Source organism: Coregonus lavaretus (genome assembly GCF_964263955.1).
Source record: "Coregonus lavaretus genome assembly, chromosome: 34".
NCBI lineage: Eukaryota > Metazoa > Chordata > Actinopteri > Salmoniformes > Salmonidae > Coregonus > Coregonus lavaretus.
Genome location: NC_140021.1, coordinates 14,542,316 through 14,558,448, shown reverse-complemented (window position 1 = coordinate 14,558,448; position 16,133 = coordinate 14,542,316). Strand labels below are relative to the sequence as shown.

The 16,133-nt window shown below is 44.4% G+C and overlaps 1 protein-coding gene across 1 annotated transcript in view; it reads right to left on the bottom strand.

Moving 5' to 3' along the window:
• Positions 1 to 13,873, bottom strand: part of pola1 (polymerase (DNA directed), alpha 1) — an 88,975-nt gene extending 75,102 nt beyond the window's left edge. The window contains exons 1-18 of the mRNA XM_084152248.1: positions 13,752 to 13,873; positions 12,715 to 12,833; positions 12,471 to 12,567; positions 12,311 to 12,391; positions 12,116 to 12,231; positions 11,878 to 11,940; positions 11,465 to 11,563; positions 11,187 to 11,331; positions 6,343 to 6,502; positions 5,645 to 5,811; positions 4,531 to 4,643; positions 4,222 to 4,335; positions 3,944 to 4,018; positions 3,701 to 3,839; positions 3,424 to 3,578; positions 593 to 677; positions 403 to 464; positions 148 to 237 (exon numbers count right to left, since the gene is read on the bottom strand). Of these exons, the coding sequence (XP_084008374.1) occupies positions 148 to 237; positions 403 to 464; positions 593 to 677; positions 3,424 to 3,578; positions 3,701 to 3,839; positions 3,944 to 4,018; positions 4,222 to 4,335; positions 4,531 to 4,643; positions 5,645 to 5,811; positions 6,343 to 6,502; positions 11,187 to 11,331; positions 11,465 to 11,563; positions 11,878 to 11,940; positions 12,116 to 12,231; positions 12,311 to 12,391; positions 12,471 to 12,567; positions 12,715 to 12,833; positions 13,752 to 13,800 (1,929 nt within the window). The 5' untranslated portion in view covers positions 13,801 to 13,873. The remainder of the gene's footprint in view (positions 1 to 147; positions 238 to 402; positions 465 to 592; positions 678 to 3,423; positions 3,579 to 3,700; positions 3,840 to 3,943; positions 4,019 to 4,221; positions 4,336 to 4,530; positions 4,644 to 5,644; positions 5,812 to 6,342; positions 6,503 to 11,186; positions 11,332 to 11,464; positions 11,564 to 11,877; positions 11,941 to 12,115; positions 12,232 to 12,310; positions 12,392 to 12,470; positions 12,568 to 12,714; positions 12,834 to 13,751) is intronic.
• Between the last annotated feature and the right edge of the window lie 2,260 nt (positions 13,874 to 16,133).

The window sequence follows — 16,133 nt, the reverse complement described above, 5'->3', positions numbered from 1 at the left end:
CAACCAGTATGGATCAACCAATTAACCAATTGATCCATATATAAGGCGCTCCGGATTATAAGGCGCACTGTCGTTTTTTGAGAAAATTAAAGGCTTTTAAGTGCGCCTTATAGTGCGGAAAATACGGTAGTTTCCCGTCCTACTCACCACCACAACATCAGGGTCGATCTTGTGCATCTTGGCCAGGAAGAATCCCAGCAGAGTTCTCTCAGTGGCTGCTATCTCCACCTTACCATTCTGACAAAGAGGGTGAGATAGAGAAGAGAAAGGGGGGGGGTCAGTGATCAAGTCAGAGGAGGAGGGGGAAGCATTTCTAAGTATTTCAACAGGGCTCTGACTCTTCACCTGCTAATGGACAGGATTTCAGAGAAACCAGTGTGTTGTTGTTCTGTCATCACTCACCTTCTTCTTCACGGCATCCATGAAGTCATATGGGAAGATACAGTCGTTGGGTTTACTGACCACTAAAACACACACACACACACACACACACACACACAGGACAGAACACTGAGTCAGCAAACATTTGAGACAGCGAACAAAGCTACAACATCCTTCCTCTCCTCCCTTGCAGGTTTTGATGCCAACTCACCACAGAAGTGTGTCTGGTAGGGGGGTCGAGGGGGGGCCTTGTCCAGGTGGAACCTGTGGTGGACCAGGGCAGCCAGGGACACAATCTAGGGACGGACAGGAAGCAGGAAATAATAGGTAAGGTTCAGTCCAGTTGCATCGCCGTAATTATTTTGAACTGTTTCGATCTAAGAAGAATAGCCGTCTAATGAGTCCGAGTCAGTATCACACACAATCACACCACACAGACAGAGACAGAGAAATAAAAACGTAATATTCATCAGTACCTTACAAGTTCTACTCTAATATATTGTTTCACTACTTATTTACTACATACATGAGTCGTAAGTCAGTAATGATGATTTTGTAATTTGAGTAGTGATGAGCAGAGTTTTGGGACATGCCTACTGGTGAACACACATTTCCTATTCGCATTACTATACAACTCCAGCTTAATTACTGTTTTTATTGGGCATTTGGGAATAGACTACTTAATAGCTACGAAAAAGTGTCTTGCTTCTGACTGGCAGCTTTAGTGTCGTCGGTCGGGAGAAGGGCGGGTGGGATGTGTGAGGAAAACGGCACGTGAACGGCCACCTGAAAGGCAGGAGCACGGTTGCCGCTTGATAAAGCGGAATATCGCGGGCGCCCCGTGAATGAGACAATTGGCAAAAAAAAGGTCTGGAGGTTGTTGCAGAGAAAGTCACATAAATGTAGAACTGGCGCCAGCGCAGGATGCAGCGTTGTGTCTTTCCCCTTCATGTGGCTCTTCAGGGCCGATTCACCCATGCTCGCAATGTCAAACTCTGAAGCATTTTTTGCAACTTACACGGTGTGGGCATGGGTTGGGTCCAGTGATGTAGTGGTAAAAAAAGGTGAGTAAGCTATACTCATCAAAAATATAAAACGCAACATGTAAAGTGTCCCATGTTTCATGAGCTGAAATAAAAGTTCCCAGAAATGTTTCATACGCACAAAAGGCAGGTTGAATCTACATTTGCCTGGCATTTTAGCCATCGATGTGATGTTTGGCGGCGCCTAATCAGTCAGTTCTGAACCTGCCTGGCTGAGTGGCAGTGTGGGTGGAATGAGCGAGCTCGCCTGGCAACCACAGCACGAAACACGTGAGGAAATAAAACTCTAGTCTGTCTGCCTGGAAATGAATTCGGAAGGCCAATACATTTTTCTAATATTTTTCATAAACATATTTGATAATTCTCCTCATTTTAATTCAAGTACTAACTTGAGAAAATGTCTGATTTTCAAGGTATTCCAGTACTTGAATTTCAGAGTGTCAAATTCAAGTACTTTAAGCACCTTATGTGAACCCTGGAGAGGGGGGGGGGGGGGGATAAGTCAAAGTCTAGGGCCTGTTGTTTTGTCCAGACTCTTCAGATATGAAGGGTTAATGTGTAACCGTGGCTTTTCAGCCCATTTGCGGCTCAGTGGCTGGAAAATTTGAACAATAACATGCAAACACAGAGGTAATGGCTGTGGTGCCACAGAGAGGGTATAACCAAAGCTAACATAACAGGCCATCAGATCACAGAAAACGTTGCAGTAACAGAGTTTCTACCACCATCACAAACAATCCCTACCAGACCTACAGTGTGTTTTACTTCATGCCATAACATCCACTATCCATTTTGATTGGAATGTGCATTATCTATCTATGGGCTGATTGATTTGATAAGAGATGGGGCCCATTGTTCAAGGGAATCATAGAATTAGTAATTTACTAGATTACTCACAGTGAGTGTAGCAATATAACTCATTGAATGGGAACATTCTCGCTTCAGACCATGTCAATCTCATAGAATGGGAATGTCTGTTCTAGTGTCTGAATGGGAATGTGTTCTTGGAATTTTAATTCTATGGGTTAGTTAAAGGGTACTTGTTCCACTTGTTAGTTCCACCTGGACTAAAAACTGCTGTGATGCAATATCCAGAGTGCTGGGGTTGGGGAGAGTGTTGTGCTGCCGTTAACCTATCTAAATAAGGGGTGTTCAACCGGGGGTTCGCGGCCCCAAGGTACTGTAGGGGGTCCGCGAAAATATATATTTAACAGAATAAACACATTTTGAATTACATATACTACCGGTCAAAAGTTTTAGAGTGTGCAAAGCTGTCATCAAGGCAAAGGGTGGCTACTTTGAAGAATCTCAAATATAAACTATATTCTGATTTGTTTAACACTTTTTTGGTTAATACATGATTCCATAAGTGTTATTTCATAGTTTTGATGTCTTCACTATTATTCTACAATGTAGAAAACCGTAAAAAATAAAGAAAAACCCTTGAATGAGTAGGTGTTCTAAACCTTTTGACTGGTAGTGTAGCTACAGTAGAAAATAAGAGAATATCTTCTTTCTAATGATGTCAACTTCATTTCTCAACTCCAAATATTGAGTCAATTAAACTCACTGGAGTATCTGACAGGCTTTGAAAAAGCAGCCGCGAATAGACTACCAGTGCGGCAAGTAAGCTTTCTTGACTTGGACATACATTTTTTCAAAACGTCTGACATTTGTTTAACCAGCTAAACAGCTGCTCTTAGCGAAAATGTGTTTGGAGTTACCTTTCTAGCTAACAGGCTATGCTAGAGTTTACACTTCCTCTTCCAATTATAATGTAGGGAGGTCAATATAATGAAAAACTATCTACCAACTCTATTCATTTTCAAATGTTGATTACTTGTCCTTGCCATTATCATTCACCTGATAAGATGTTATATTTATTTTTTGGTTACGGTATGATGGGGGTCTATGGCTCGCCGGTTTGCTGGGGAGGGGGTCCCTGGGCAAGAGAAGGTTTAAAACCCCTGATCTAAACCTATGACAGACAGAGACAGACCTCGTTGTGGTGTGTCTTGGGGTTCTGTACAGTCTTCAGGCTGATGGACATGACCGTGAGAGGTGGAGGAGGCAGGTCTTTGACCACGGTGACCAGGTCACTACGCATCGCCACCGCTTCCACCTTACACCAGCTCACAGGCACGCTGCTCAACTCTACAGGGAGACAGGAGAGAGGGTTAGTGTGTTAGAGGTGTGTGTGTTGCTTGTTTGTGTGAGTGTGGGTGTGTGCGCATCTGTGTGTCTCTGAGAGCGTTTGTGTGTGTGTGTAGTCTCACGTGGGGTTTTGATGTCCAGCCAGCAGGGTCCTTTGATCTTCCTGCTGAGGAGGAAGTGTTCCAGGCTGGAGGTGTTGGTTCCAAACACCTTGGAGAAAGTCGCCCCCTTGAGGTCCGAGGGCAGAGACGGATACTCAGCCTGCACAAAAAAATATAATAACAATGGATAAGATATACGAGAGAGAGAGAGAGAGAGAGAGAGAGAGAGAGAGAGAGAGAGAGAGCCCGAGCGAGAATACTCACAGAGTATCTGACTTCCAGGTACTCGGACTCTGTAGGGACGTCAGCAATCTCAAAGGCGTAGCTCTTCTCCACTTTCTACAGAGGGAAACAGAGAGCAGTCAGTCTATCAACTAATCAATCAATCAATCAATCAATCAATGTGTCTATAATAAACATGTTAAGGACGTCATGAAATGAAACCATTGGTTCCCATGTGTCGGCTACTTCCTGGTCTCTGCTATGACATTCTGTAAGTCTAATCCTTCTCTATCTGGTCCTAGGGGAGACGGCACACAGACCTTGGACTTGAACTTCATGATCTTGAACTTCTCAGAGAGGTTATTGACCTCCTGGTAGACGTCCATCATCCCCACCGGAGTGTCTGTCTCCTCGCCTGTCTTTGGGTTCACCTTCTGTCAATCACAACACACAACCAATCAGGAGAGCAATCCCTAAACACTCAAGACAGCATTAAGTGGAAACTTCAACCTTCCCTAATAAAGCTCATCAGAGCCAGTTTGGGTCACAGTTGATCCCAATAGTCTAACATGGTGTGAAAATGTGGCTATTCTGGAGTAGATGATCATGTGACAGGAAACAGGACTCACACGTTCGCGGGGCAGGAAGTGCATGGTCCTCTCGATGTTCTTCACTGACACACAGCAGCTGACGTGGGCCTTGGCCGACTCGATCCACACCTTACCAAATAGGTACACCACACCTGGAATACACACATTACATAACCATAAAATTACCACACGCACACATCTTAACATGTTTAGCCACATCTTTGTTTAGGAAGGGCTCACTTGCTTGGCTGTTTTAGTGAGGATTCCTGGACATCTGATTGGTAATACGAACTCGGTTGGCTGCACTGGTCTATGGGTTTAGTAAGAACACACCTGTTTGGCTGTACTAGTCTATTGGTTTGGTAAGAACACACCTGGTTGGCTGTACTAGTCTATTGGTTTGGTAAGAACACACCTTGTTGGCTGTACTAGTCTATTGGTTTGGTAAGAACTCACCTGGTTGGCTGTACTAGTCTATTGGTTTGGTAAGAACTCACCTGGTTGGCTGTACTAGTCTATTGGTTTGGTAAGAACTCACCTGGTTGGCTGTACTAGTCTATTGGTTTGGTAAGAACTCACCTTGTTGGCTGTACTAGTCTATTGGTTTGGTAAGAACTCACCTGGTTGGCTGTACTAGTCTATTGGTTTGGTAAGAACACACCTGGTTGGCTGTACTAGTCTATTGGTTTGGTAAGAACTCACCTGGTTGGCTGTACTAGTCTATTGGTTTGGTAAGAACTCACCTGGTTGGCTGTACTAGTCTATTGGTTTGGTAAGAACTCACCTTGTTGGCTGTACTAGTCTATTGGTTTGGTAAGAACTCACCTGGTTGGCTGTACTAGTCTATTGGTTTGGTAAGAACTCACCTGGTTGGCTGTACTAGTCTATTGGTTTGGTAAGAACACACCTGGTTGGCTGTACTAGTCTATTGGTTTGGTAAGAACACACCTGGTTGGCTGTACTAGTCTATTCGTTTGGTAAGAACTCACCTGGTTGGCTGTACTAGTCTATTGGTTTGGTAAGAACTCACCTGGTTGGCTGTACTAGTCTATTGGTTTGGTAAGAACTCACCTGGTTGGCTGTACTAGTCTATTGGTTTGGTAAGAACTCACCTGGTTGGCTGTACTAGTCTATTGGTTTGGTAAGAACTCACCTGGTTGGCTGTACTGCTCCTCGAAGGCGTCTAGCCAATAGAAGCGGAACATGAGCTCTCCCTCTGGCCCCTCGACCAATGGGAGACGGCTGGTGTCGACTTGCACCTCCACAGGGGCCTCACTGTCCCCCTCCTCCTGACCCCAAGACCCCCCCAGCACGCCCCTCCTGGAGAAACAGGACAGAGGGGTTAAAAAGGTTCCCATGATCCAACGGTCGCTAATGTAAACACACACAAAGGTATTTGGCCATGACTCATAGCATAACCCACAGAGACAGAAAACTCTAGTGCCCAAAAGCCTATTTCAGCATTGGCAGTGCCATTGTGGACTTTCACCATTTTTAAGTTGTCAACTTGGTGGGACTTCCTATGGTTTAAGGAAGGATAACACAATTCCATCCAGGTCACCAGGAGGGATCAGCCAATTAATTATATGTGAGCAAACATTCCATAACTGCAGGTGACAGTGAATCACCAACGATGGCTTTATACATGTTCAAACAGTATGCACCCTTTCAAATTGTTTGCCAACTCATAAAAGTAGTAGAAGAAAATGGACTACTTGAAAATGGAGATGGCCTCAATGGCACTGCCTGTGCTCTCACAGACACCATAATGGACAGATACAATGATGCCATGTCTAGCTAAGTCTATGGTAGAACCACTAACAGAAGACAAGCAAGCAGACACACACTCACAGTAGGACCGGGTCCTGTGGTTCTGCTTTGGGTTCCACTTTAATGGCCGGTTTGGTCTCTGGCTCCTCCTCTTCATTTACAGGGCCCTCCTTTTCCTGTTCAAGCCCCACCTCCATGGGTTCGTCAAAGTCCACCCCGTCAAACTGCAGAGAGTTGTCCTCTGGAAGAGAGGGGATGGGAGATTGACCCAACCAAATCATGAGAAAACAAAAAGAGAATTACTTGACACATTGGAAACAATTAACAAAAAAACAGAGCAAACTGGAATGCTATTTGGCCCTAAACAGAGAGTACACAGTGGCAGAATACCTGACCACTGTGACTGACCCAAACTTAGGGAAAGCTTTGACTATGTACAGACTCAGTGAGCATAGCCTTGCTATTGAGAAAGGCCGCTGTAGGCAGACATGGCTCTCAAGAAAAGACCGGCTATGTGCACACTGCCCACAAACTGAGGTGGAAACTGAGCTGCACTTCCTAACCTCCTGTCAAATGTATGACCATATTAGAGAGACATATTTCCCTCAGATTACACAGATCCACAAAGAATTCGAAAACAAACCCAATTTTGATAAACTCCCTTATCTACTGGGTGAAAAACCAGTGTGCCATCACAGCAGCAAGATTTGTGACCTGTTGCCACAAGAAAAGGGCAACCAGTGAAGAACAAACACCATTGTAAATACAACCCATAATTATGTTTATTTATTTTCCCATTTGTACTTTAACTATTTGCACATTGATAAAACACTGTATATATACATAATTACATTTGAAACGTAGGCAGACCTGGCTCTCAAGAGAAGACAGGCTATGTGCACACTTGTAATGTTTACTGTTAATATTTATTGTTTATTTCACTTTTGTTTAATATCTACATACGTTTCCCATGCCAATAAAGCCCTTAAATTGAAATTGAAATTAGCTGGTCAGACTGACAGCCATTGGGGAAAAGGCAGTGTTTCCCCTAGGATAGTTTGCGTGGCCAATGGTGCACTCTCCGACTGAACATTTTAGAGGCCCTCCTCTTGGCTGCAGAGACAATTTTGCTGTTTAAAGCTATTTTCCTACAATTCTACACATTTTGCCATGGGGCTGAGAAAAAATTTGCAGTTTTAAAGTAACTGTCCAGTGAAAATCTCACTTTTAAAAGTTCATATTCTGTTAACTCAAACCCAAATAATGTTGTTGACTCGTCCTATACTCGTATGTGGCCAAAGCATAAATTGGAGAAAAAAAAAAACACTTCAAAAACCCCACCTCAAACTTGTATCTTAAAACAGACCATTTCAATGCTTGCTATTTCCTTATAGAGTATGATGTCATATTCCTGAGGAGAATGAGCTGGCGAATCAGCGGTCTAGAAGAGGATGAGCTGGCCAATAAGCGGTATACTCATATTAATATTTTCAATGACCGGTATTCTGTTATAGGGGTACGCCCATACCATTCAAACACAGAAAATCTGCTTTTTAACATACTTAAACTGAACAAAAATATAAACGCAACATGGAACAATTTCAAATATTTTACTGAGTTACAGTTCATATAAGGAAATCAGTCAATTGAAATAAATAAATTAGGCCTTATCTATGAATTTCACATGACTGGGAATACAGATATGCATTGGTTGGTCACAGACTTTTTTTTTTTAAAGGTAGGGGCGTGGATCAGAAAACCAGTCAGTATCTGACCTGACAGGTTGCTCCTACCAGGTGGCGTGGCGAGAATCTGTCTCCGCACCACGTGCTCTCACCACTGGTGTCCCCCAGGGCTCAGTTCTAGGCCCTCTCCTATTCTCGCTACGCTATACACCTATACACCAAGTCACTCGCTATACACCAAGTCACTTGGCTTTGTCATATCCTCACATGGCCTCTCCTATCATTGCTACGCAGACGACACACAATTAATCTTCTCCTTTCCCCCTTCTGATAACCAGGTGGCGAATCGCATCTCTGCATGTCTGGCAGACATATCAGTGTGGATGACGGATCACCACCTCAAGCTGAACCTCGGCAAGACAGAGCTGCTCTTCCTCCCGGGGAAGGACTGCCCGTTCCATGATCTCGCCATCACGGTTGACAACTCCATTGTGTCCTCCTCCCAGAGTGCGAAGAGCCTTGGCATGACCCTGGACAACACCCTGTCGTTCTCCGCTAACATCAAGGCGGTGACCCGATCCTGTAGGTTCATGCTCTACAACATTCGCAGAGTACGACCCTGCCTTACACAGGAAGCGGCACAGGTCCTAATCCAGGCACTTGTCATCTCCCTTCTGGATTACTGTAACTCGCTGTTGGCTGGGCTCCCTGCCTGTGCCATTAAACCCCTACAACTCATCCAGAACGCTGCAGCCCGTCGGGTGTTCAACCTTCCCAAGTTCTCTCACGTCACCCCGCTCCTCCGCACACTCCACTGGCTTCTAGTTGAAGCTCGCATCTGCTACAAGACCATGGTGCTTGCCTACGGAGCTGTGAGGGGAACGGCACCTCCGTACCTTCAGGCTCTGATCAGTCCCTACACCCAAACGAGGGCATTGCGTTCATCCACCTCTGGCCTGCTGGCCCCCCTACCTCTGTGGAAGCACAGTTCCCGCTCAGCCCAGTCAAAACTGCTCGCTGCTCTGGCACCCCAATGGTGGAACAAGCTCCCTCACGAAGCCAGGACAGCGGAGTCACTCACCACCTTCCGGAGACACTTGAAACCCCACCTCTTTAAGGAATACCTGGGATAGGATAAAGTAATCCTTCTACCCCCCCTTACCCCACCCCAAAGAAAGAAAAAAATAAACATATTGTAAAGTGGTTATCCCACTGGCTATAAGGTGAATGCACCAATTTGTAAGTCGCTCTGGATAAGAGCGTCTGCTAAATGACGTAAATGTAATGTAAATGTAATGGTGTGACCACCATTTGCCTCATGCAGCGCAACACATCTCCTTCGTATAGAGTTGATCAAGCTGTTGATTGTGGCCCGTGGAATGTTGTCCCACTCCTCTTCAATGTCTGTGCAAAGCTGTTGGATACTGTCGGGAACTGGAACACGCTGTCTTACACATCAATCCAGAGCATCCCAAACATGCTCAATGGGTGACATGTATGGTGATTATGCAGGCCATGGAAGAACTGGGACAGTTTCTGCGTCCAAGAATTGTGTACAGATCCTTGCGACATGGCAGCGGATGAATGGCACGACAATGGACCGCAGGATCTCGTCACGGTATCTCTGTGCATTCAAATTGACCGATTTGAATGCAATTGTGTTTGTTGTCCGTAGCTTATGCCTGTCCATACCATAACCCCACCGCCACCATGGGGCACTCTGTTCACAACGTTGACATCAGCAAACTGCTCACTCACACAACGCTTTATACACTGTCTGCCATCTGCCAAGTACAGTTGAAACCGGGATTCATCTGTGAAGAGCACACTTCTCCAGCGTGCCATTGGCCATTGAAGGTGAGCATTTGCCCACTGAAGCCGGTTACGACGCAGAACTGCAGTCAGGTCAAGACCCCGGTGAGGACTACGAGCACGCCGATGAGCTTCCCTCAGACAGTTTCTGACAGTTCGTGCAGAAATTATTCGGTTGTGCAAACCCACAGTTTCATCAGCTGTCCGGGTGGCTGGTCTCAGACGACCCTTTACCTGCAGGTAAAGAAGCCGGATGTGGAGGTCCTGGGCTGGCGTGGTTACACGTGGTCTGCGGTTGTGTAGTCGGTTGGACGTACTGCCAAATTCTCTTAAACGACGTTGGAGGTGGTAGAGAAATTAACATTAAATTCTCTGGCAACAGCTCTGGTGGACATTCTTGCAGTTAGCATGCCAATTGCACGCTCCTTCAAAACTCAAGACATCTGTGGCATTGTGTTGTGTGCCAAACTGCACATTTTAGAGTGGTCTTTTATTGTACACCTGTGTAATGATCATGCGGTTTAATCAGCTTCTTGATATGCCACACCTGTCAGGTGGATGGATTATCTTGGCAAAGGAGAAATGCTCAATAACAGGTGTGTAAATACATTTGTGCAAAAAAAGTGAGAGAAATAAGCTTTGTGTGTATGGAACATTTCTGGGATATTTTATTTGAGCTCATGAAACATGGGACAAACACTTTACATGTTGCGTTTATATTTTTGTTCAGTGTACAATTTTTTGGAGGGAAAACTATTTCACTCATATTGCAAGTAATTATAGGTCATATTTCATAGGAATCTGGAAACAATGGAAAGTTCCTTTAAAGCTAATTTCCTGCAATTCTACACATTTTGCATTGCTTATGCCGTTTTCTTATGCTATCCAAGTGACTCAAACATAAAGTCAATGGCGGGCTGCGCCATGCCATGCCATTTATTTTAGATTTTCCCTGACTCAAATATGATCTTATTTTTAAAATATCTCCATTATCTTTTCTACATACTTTATACCTGGTTTTAGTCGTTTAAGTTTAGAGTTAAGACATTTGAGTTGAGAGTGGTTACATTTCTCAAGCCCCATCCATCAGCTTTTTAACGAAACAGGGGTGTAGTCCCCGTAGCTCAGTTGGTAGAGCATGGCGCTTGCTGCGCCAGGGTTGTGGGTTCATTTCCCACGGGGGGCCAGTATGAAAATGTAGGCACTCACTAACTGTAAGTCGCTCTGGATAAGAGCGTCTGCTAAATGACTAAAATGTAAAAATGTGAAACCGCTTTATCATTGTGTCAACTACTGATTGCCCCTTTAAGCCTAGTCCTAGACTAAAAAGTACTTTAAATTTATATTTTTAGTCTAGAACTAGGCTTAATCTGGGTCCAGGAAACTGGCCCAGCGAGTGCTAGATTAACTCCTAGTCTGATCTCTTACCCTCCTCCTCAATTTCTTCCACCTTCACTCTCTTCTTCTCCACGAGGACGGAGGGTCTGGAGGTCGGGGGGCGGGACGGCACCCGGGGAGTCAGCTCACCAGGAGGAGGGCGTTTCACCTTTGTCCCCTGGGCAGAGGGAGACTCCTGCGATGGAGGGAAGGGACACATTACAACAGGAAGAAGACCAGGGGTGTACTCAGTAACGTTAGACCTTAATGGAATATAAGAGGGGGCAGGGATCAATGGAGAGAGAGAGAGAGAAAGAGAATAAGTGTACCTTAGGGGTTTGGGTTTTGATGGAGAAGGGGTTCATGGGAGTTCCGGGGGCCTTCTTCTTCTTCAGCGTGACGACCGGAGGAGTCAGGAGAGACGGCCTCTGAAAGAGGTGGCAGATGGAGACTCTCAGACATACTGATAGTGTATTCTCCCCCAGTGAGTCCATGTCTCAGTGAAAAAGAATCAAACAAGCTGAAATCTAAGCATCTACCAAATGATCTAGCTGAACTTCATTTAAGAGAGGGGAATTACAGGAGCTGGACTAAACCATACAAAGCAACCTGACAAAAAACATTATAGCTGAAGCGTTGTTGTACCACTAGCTGAGTAAACTTCATGTTTGAGTGAGTCGACATGCACTGTTTTTCCCCGCTGTGAGAAGGTATGGAGGTTGACAGGACAGGAGAGACTGACCTCAGAGTGCAGGTCCTGTAGAATGTCCCCCAGTAGGTCGTCTTTGGACAGGTCCACATCTTTCTGTGAGACACAAAACACACAATCCTGGTTCAACTACAAAATAGAGACATTAAATGGACTAGAACAAACACACACTATGTAGTGTTTTGGATTGCATGTATAGGGTCACAGAGGCTGAGAAACACACGAAGGGAAGGGATTTGTGATAAACAGGTGCACAAATACAAACACTCACCTCAGCAGGTTTCTTGACGTTGCTGTTCATGAAGAGGTTTTTGATACTGTTGGGTTTGGCCACCGCTGCCTTCTTAATGTTCTTCTTAGAGTCTGCTCCCTTAGCGCCCGCTTTACCTACACACATACAAACAAACGATAAATAGGCTGGGGAGACACACAGGCTTACTTTCTCACACACACACAGGGTTCCTACCTTTGGCGCCTTTCTCCAACACATCATCTGCCAAATCCTCATCAAAGATTTCTCTCCCATCCTCCACATATCCTGTGCCATCTGAGAGAGAGAGAGAGAGCTTGCTATAACTTGGGACTGAGAAGCAGAAAGGGTCTGAAAGTATTTCAGACCAACTCACCATCATCAATGATCCAGTCATCGTCCTGCCTCTCTCTCACCATCCGAGAGTACTGCTCCTCGTCCACCTCCTCATACACACTAGTCAAATCCTCCACCTACACACAGCACACACAGATTCAACACACACTTCAAAACAAGGCTTGGCTATAACACCCACACTATAACTTACACACAGATTAAAAGGGGCGGACACAAACACACCTGTCAGATCAGGACATGGACAACAAACACAACTCTCTCACCTCGTATTTGACCTTCTCTCCCTTCTTAGCTCTCTTGAGTTGCTCCAGAGCTGACTTCCTCCCTGTCTTCTCCTTCTTCTCCCTCCTGGAACGACCCACTGCCAGGCCACAGTCATCCTCTGGAGAGAGAGAAAAGAAGAGAGAGTGGGAAAGAGTGAGGGGTGAGAGCGAGATGGAGAGAGGGGTGAGATTGAGATGGAGGGAGCGGAAGAGAGAGAGGGGAAGAGAGGGAGAGAAAGTAGAGAGTTCAAAACCCAGTTGTTCCCATTGATCTCCTACAGGCATGTGACAGACAGCTTTTAATGAGATTCTCTGATACTTTTGTATAATTTTTTGCCAGTAGAATGTAGCACTCAGGAGCCATAAGTGATTCCTGAAAATGGTGTCCTACACATATTTGCAGATACAGTATGTGCAACACATCATCGCTCTCTCTCTTCCTCTCTGCTGTTTCCACTGAGGTGTTGGGCCCGCCCTGCATCCTCATTGGATTACGCTGGGCAGGCCTCTTGCTAGATGTCAAATGCGAGGGGCTGAAGCTCATTGGCTACAACTCGAATTGCTAGGAGGCTGGGGGGGGGGGGGGATTAAGAGAAAATGGCGCCCAGCACAGCTTCGAGAAAAGTTACTTTCAAAATAGGGATTTCGTGGCTAATCGAGATAAAACAGTAATTCTGTTCATGTCTTATGCATGTATGAACTACACATTCAGCCCAAAGCGGGAGGTTTAAAAAATAATTTCTGAGTCGCCAAAGTACCGGCGGAGTAACTGTACGTCTTAAATTATAGAATGTTAACATCACAGTAGCTAAATGGCCAGCTAACTGTGGGTAATTATGCAATTTATGAACATTCGGTGTTAATGTAATGGCACGTAGCTACCTACATTTAGTCATTCTAGTAGTTGCTTGCTTTGTTGTTAGCGCGCGCTAGTTAACAGTAACGTAGGCTGACAGCTTGTTGGCTAAGCCGTGTCTGCGTGTTCACGCTTGTCTAGCTAACTTGCTTGTTTGCAGTACCTTTCCGTTCAGACTCACCCCCGTCCGGGTTATCCACGTCCTTCTCTGGCTTAGAAACTGGAGACATTGCTATTTATTCAAAATGTATTGATAACCTTCAGCTCTTTCTTGGTAGCTACACAGTTCACCACAATAGAAGATTCCGCGCCAAAGCTCATTCCCGGGGAAAGTCATATGAAGGAAATGACGCAAAAAAAAGCAGCCAGTCAGAATATCGCTGGAGTTTCGAATCTTGGCATGGCAATGTGGTCCAGTGTCCGCTTGATGGCGATGTTCTTTCATAGTCCATGTAGCCTACAGTAATGTTTGCAATGTCTTCATCACTTTATTAGTCTGGGCTGGTGTCGGGACTAAAAGCGTTTGTTGAAAAAGTACTAAATTGTCATACTTGAGTAAAAGTAAAGATACCTTAATAAAAAATAACTCAAGTGAAAGTCACCCAGTAAAATACTACTTGAGTAAAAGTCTAAAAGTATTTGGTTTTAAATATACTTAAGTATCAAAAGTAAATGGAATTGCTGAAATATACTTAAGTATCAAACGTACAAGTATAAATCATTTCAAATTCCTTATATTAAGCAAACCAGACAGCACAAATATTTGTTTTTTTGTTTTTTACAGATAGCCAGGGGCACACTCCAACACTCAGACATAATTTACAAACAAAGCATTTGTGTTTAGTGAGTCTGGCAGATCAGAGGCAGTAGGGATGACCAGGGATGTTCTCTTGATAAGTGCGTGAATTTGACTATTTTCCTATATGTAAGGGGTAAAATGTATGGAGTAAAAGGTACATCATTTTCTTTAGGAATGTAGTGAAGTAATGGTTGTCAAAAATATAAATAGCAAAGTAAAGTACAGATACCTCAAAAAACTACTTAACTTGTACTTTAAAGTATGTTTACTTCAGTACTTTACACCACTGACTATAAGGAATGTTGGTGATGGTGATGCTGTTTATTGCTTGCTTCATCAAGAACACTCGTGCTCTCGGCCACATGATGCCAACAACACTCTCTCTCTCTCTCTCTCTCTCTCTGTCTCTGTCTCTGTCTCTGTCTCTGTCTCTGTCTCTGTCTCTGTCTCTGTCTCTGTCTCTGTCTCTGTCTCTCTCTCGCTCGTTCGTTCAAAGGGCTTTATTGGCATGGGAAACATATGTTTACATTGCCAAAGCAAGTGAAATAGATAATAAACAAAAGTGAAATAAATAGAAAATTTACAGTAAACATTACACTCACAAAAGTTCCAAAGGAATAGAGACATTACAGATGTCATATTATGCCTATATACAGTGTTGTAACGATCTGCAAATAGTTAAAGTACAAAATGGAAAATAAACAAACATAAATATGAGTTGTATTTACAATGGTGTTTGTGCTTACATTTTACATTTTAGTCATTTAGCAGACGCTCTCATCCAGAGCGACTTACAGTTAGTGAGTACAACAGGTCACTCATTCACACACTCACACACTGTCCAACCTCTGTTCATGACCACTAGTCCCACCTCTGCGAGCTAGTGGCACATTTCTAAAAGAGAGCCGAGTCCTATCTAAAGGGTTCTGACTGAGCTCATAGCTGTACTGCCTCTAGTCACAACCTACAGTGGGGAGAACAAGTATTTGATACACTGCCGATTTTGCAGGTTTTCCTACTCACAAAGCATGTAGAGGTCTGTAATTTTTATCATAGGTACACTTCAACTGTGAGAGACGGAATCTAAAACAAAAATCCAGAAAATCACATTGTCTGATTTTTAAGTAATTCATTTGCATTTTATTGCATGACATAAGTATTTGATACATCAGAAAAGCATAACTTAATATTTGGTACAGAAACCTTTGTTTGCAATTACAGAGATCATACATTTCCTGTAGGTCTTGACCAGGTTTGCACACACTGCAGCAGGGATTTTGGCCCATTCCTCCATACAGACCTTCTCCAGATCCTTCAGGTTTCGAGGCTGTTGCTGGGCAATACGGACTTTCAGCTCCCTCCAAAGATTTTCTATTGGGTTCAGGTCTGGAGACTGGCTAGGCCACTCCAGGACCTTGAGATACTTCTTACGGAGCCACTCCTTAGTTGCCCTGGCTGTGTGTTTCGGGTCGTTGTCATGCTGGAAGACCCAGCCACAACCCATCTTCAATGCTCTTACTGAGGGAAGGAGGTTGTTGGCCAAGATCTCGCGATACATGGCCCCATCCATCCTCACCTCAATACGGTGCAGTCGTCCTGTCCCCTTTGCAGAAAAGCATCCCCAAAGAATGATGTTTCCACCTCCATGCTTCACGGTTGGGATGGTGTTCTTGGGGTTGTACTCATCCTTCTTCTTCCTCCAAACACGGCGAGTGGAGTTTAGACCAAAAAGCTATATTTTTGTCTCATCAGACCACATGACCT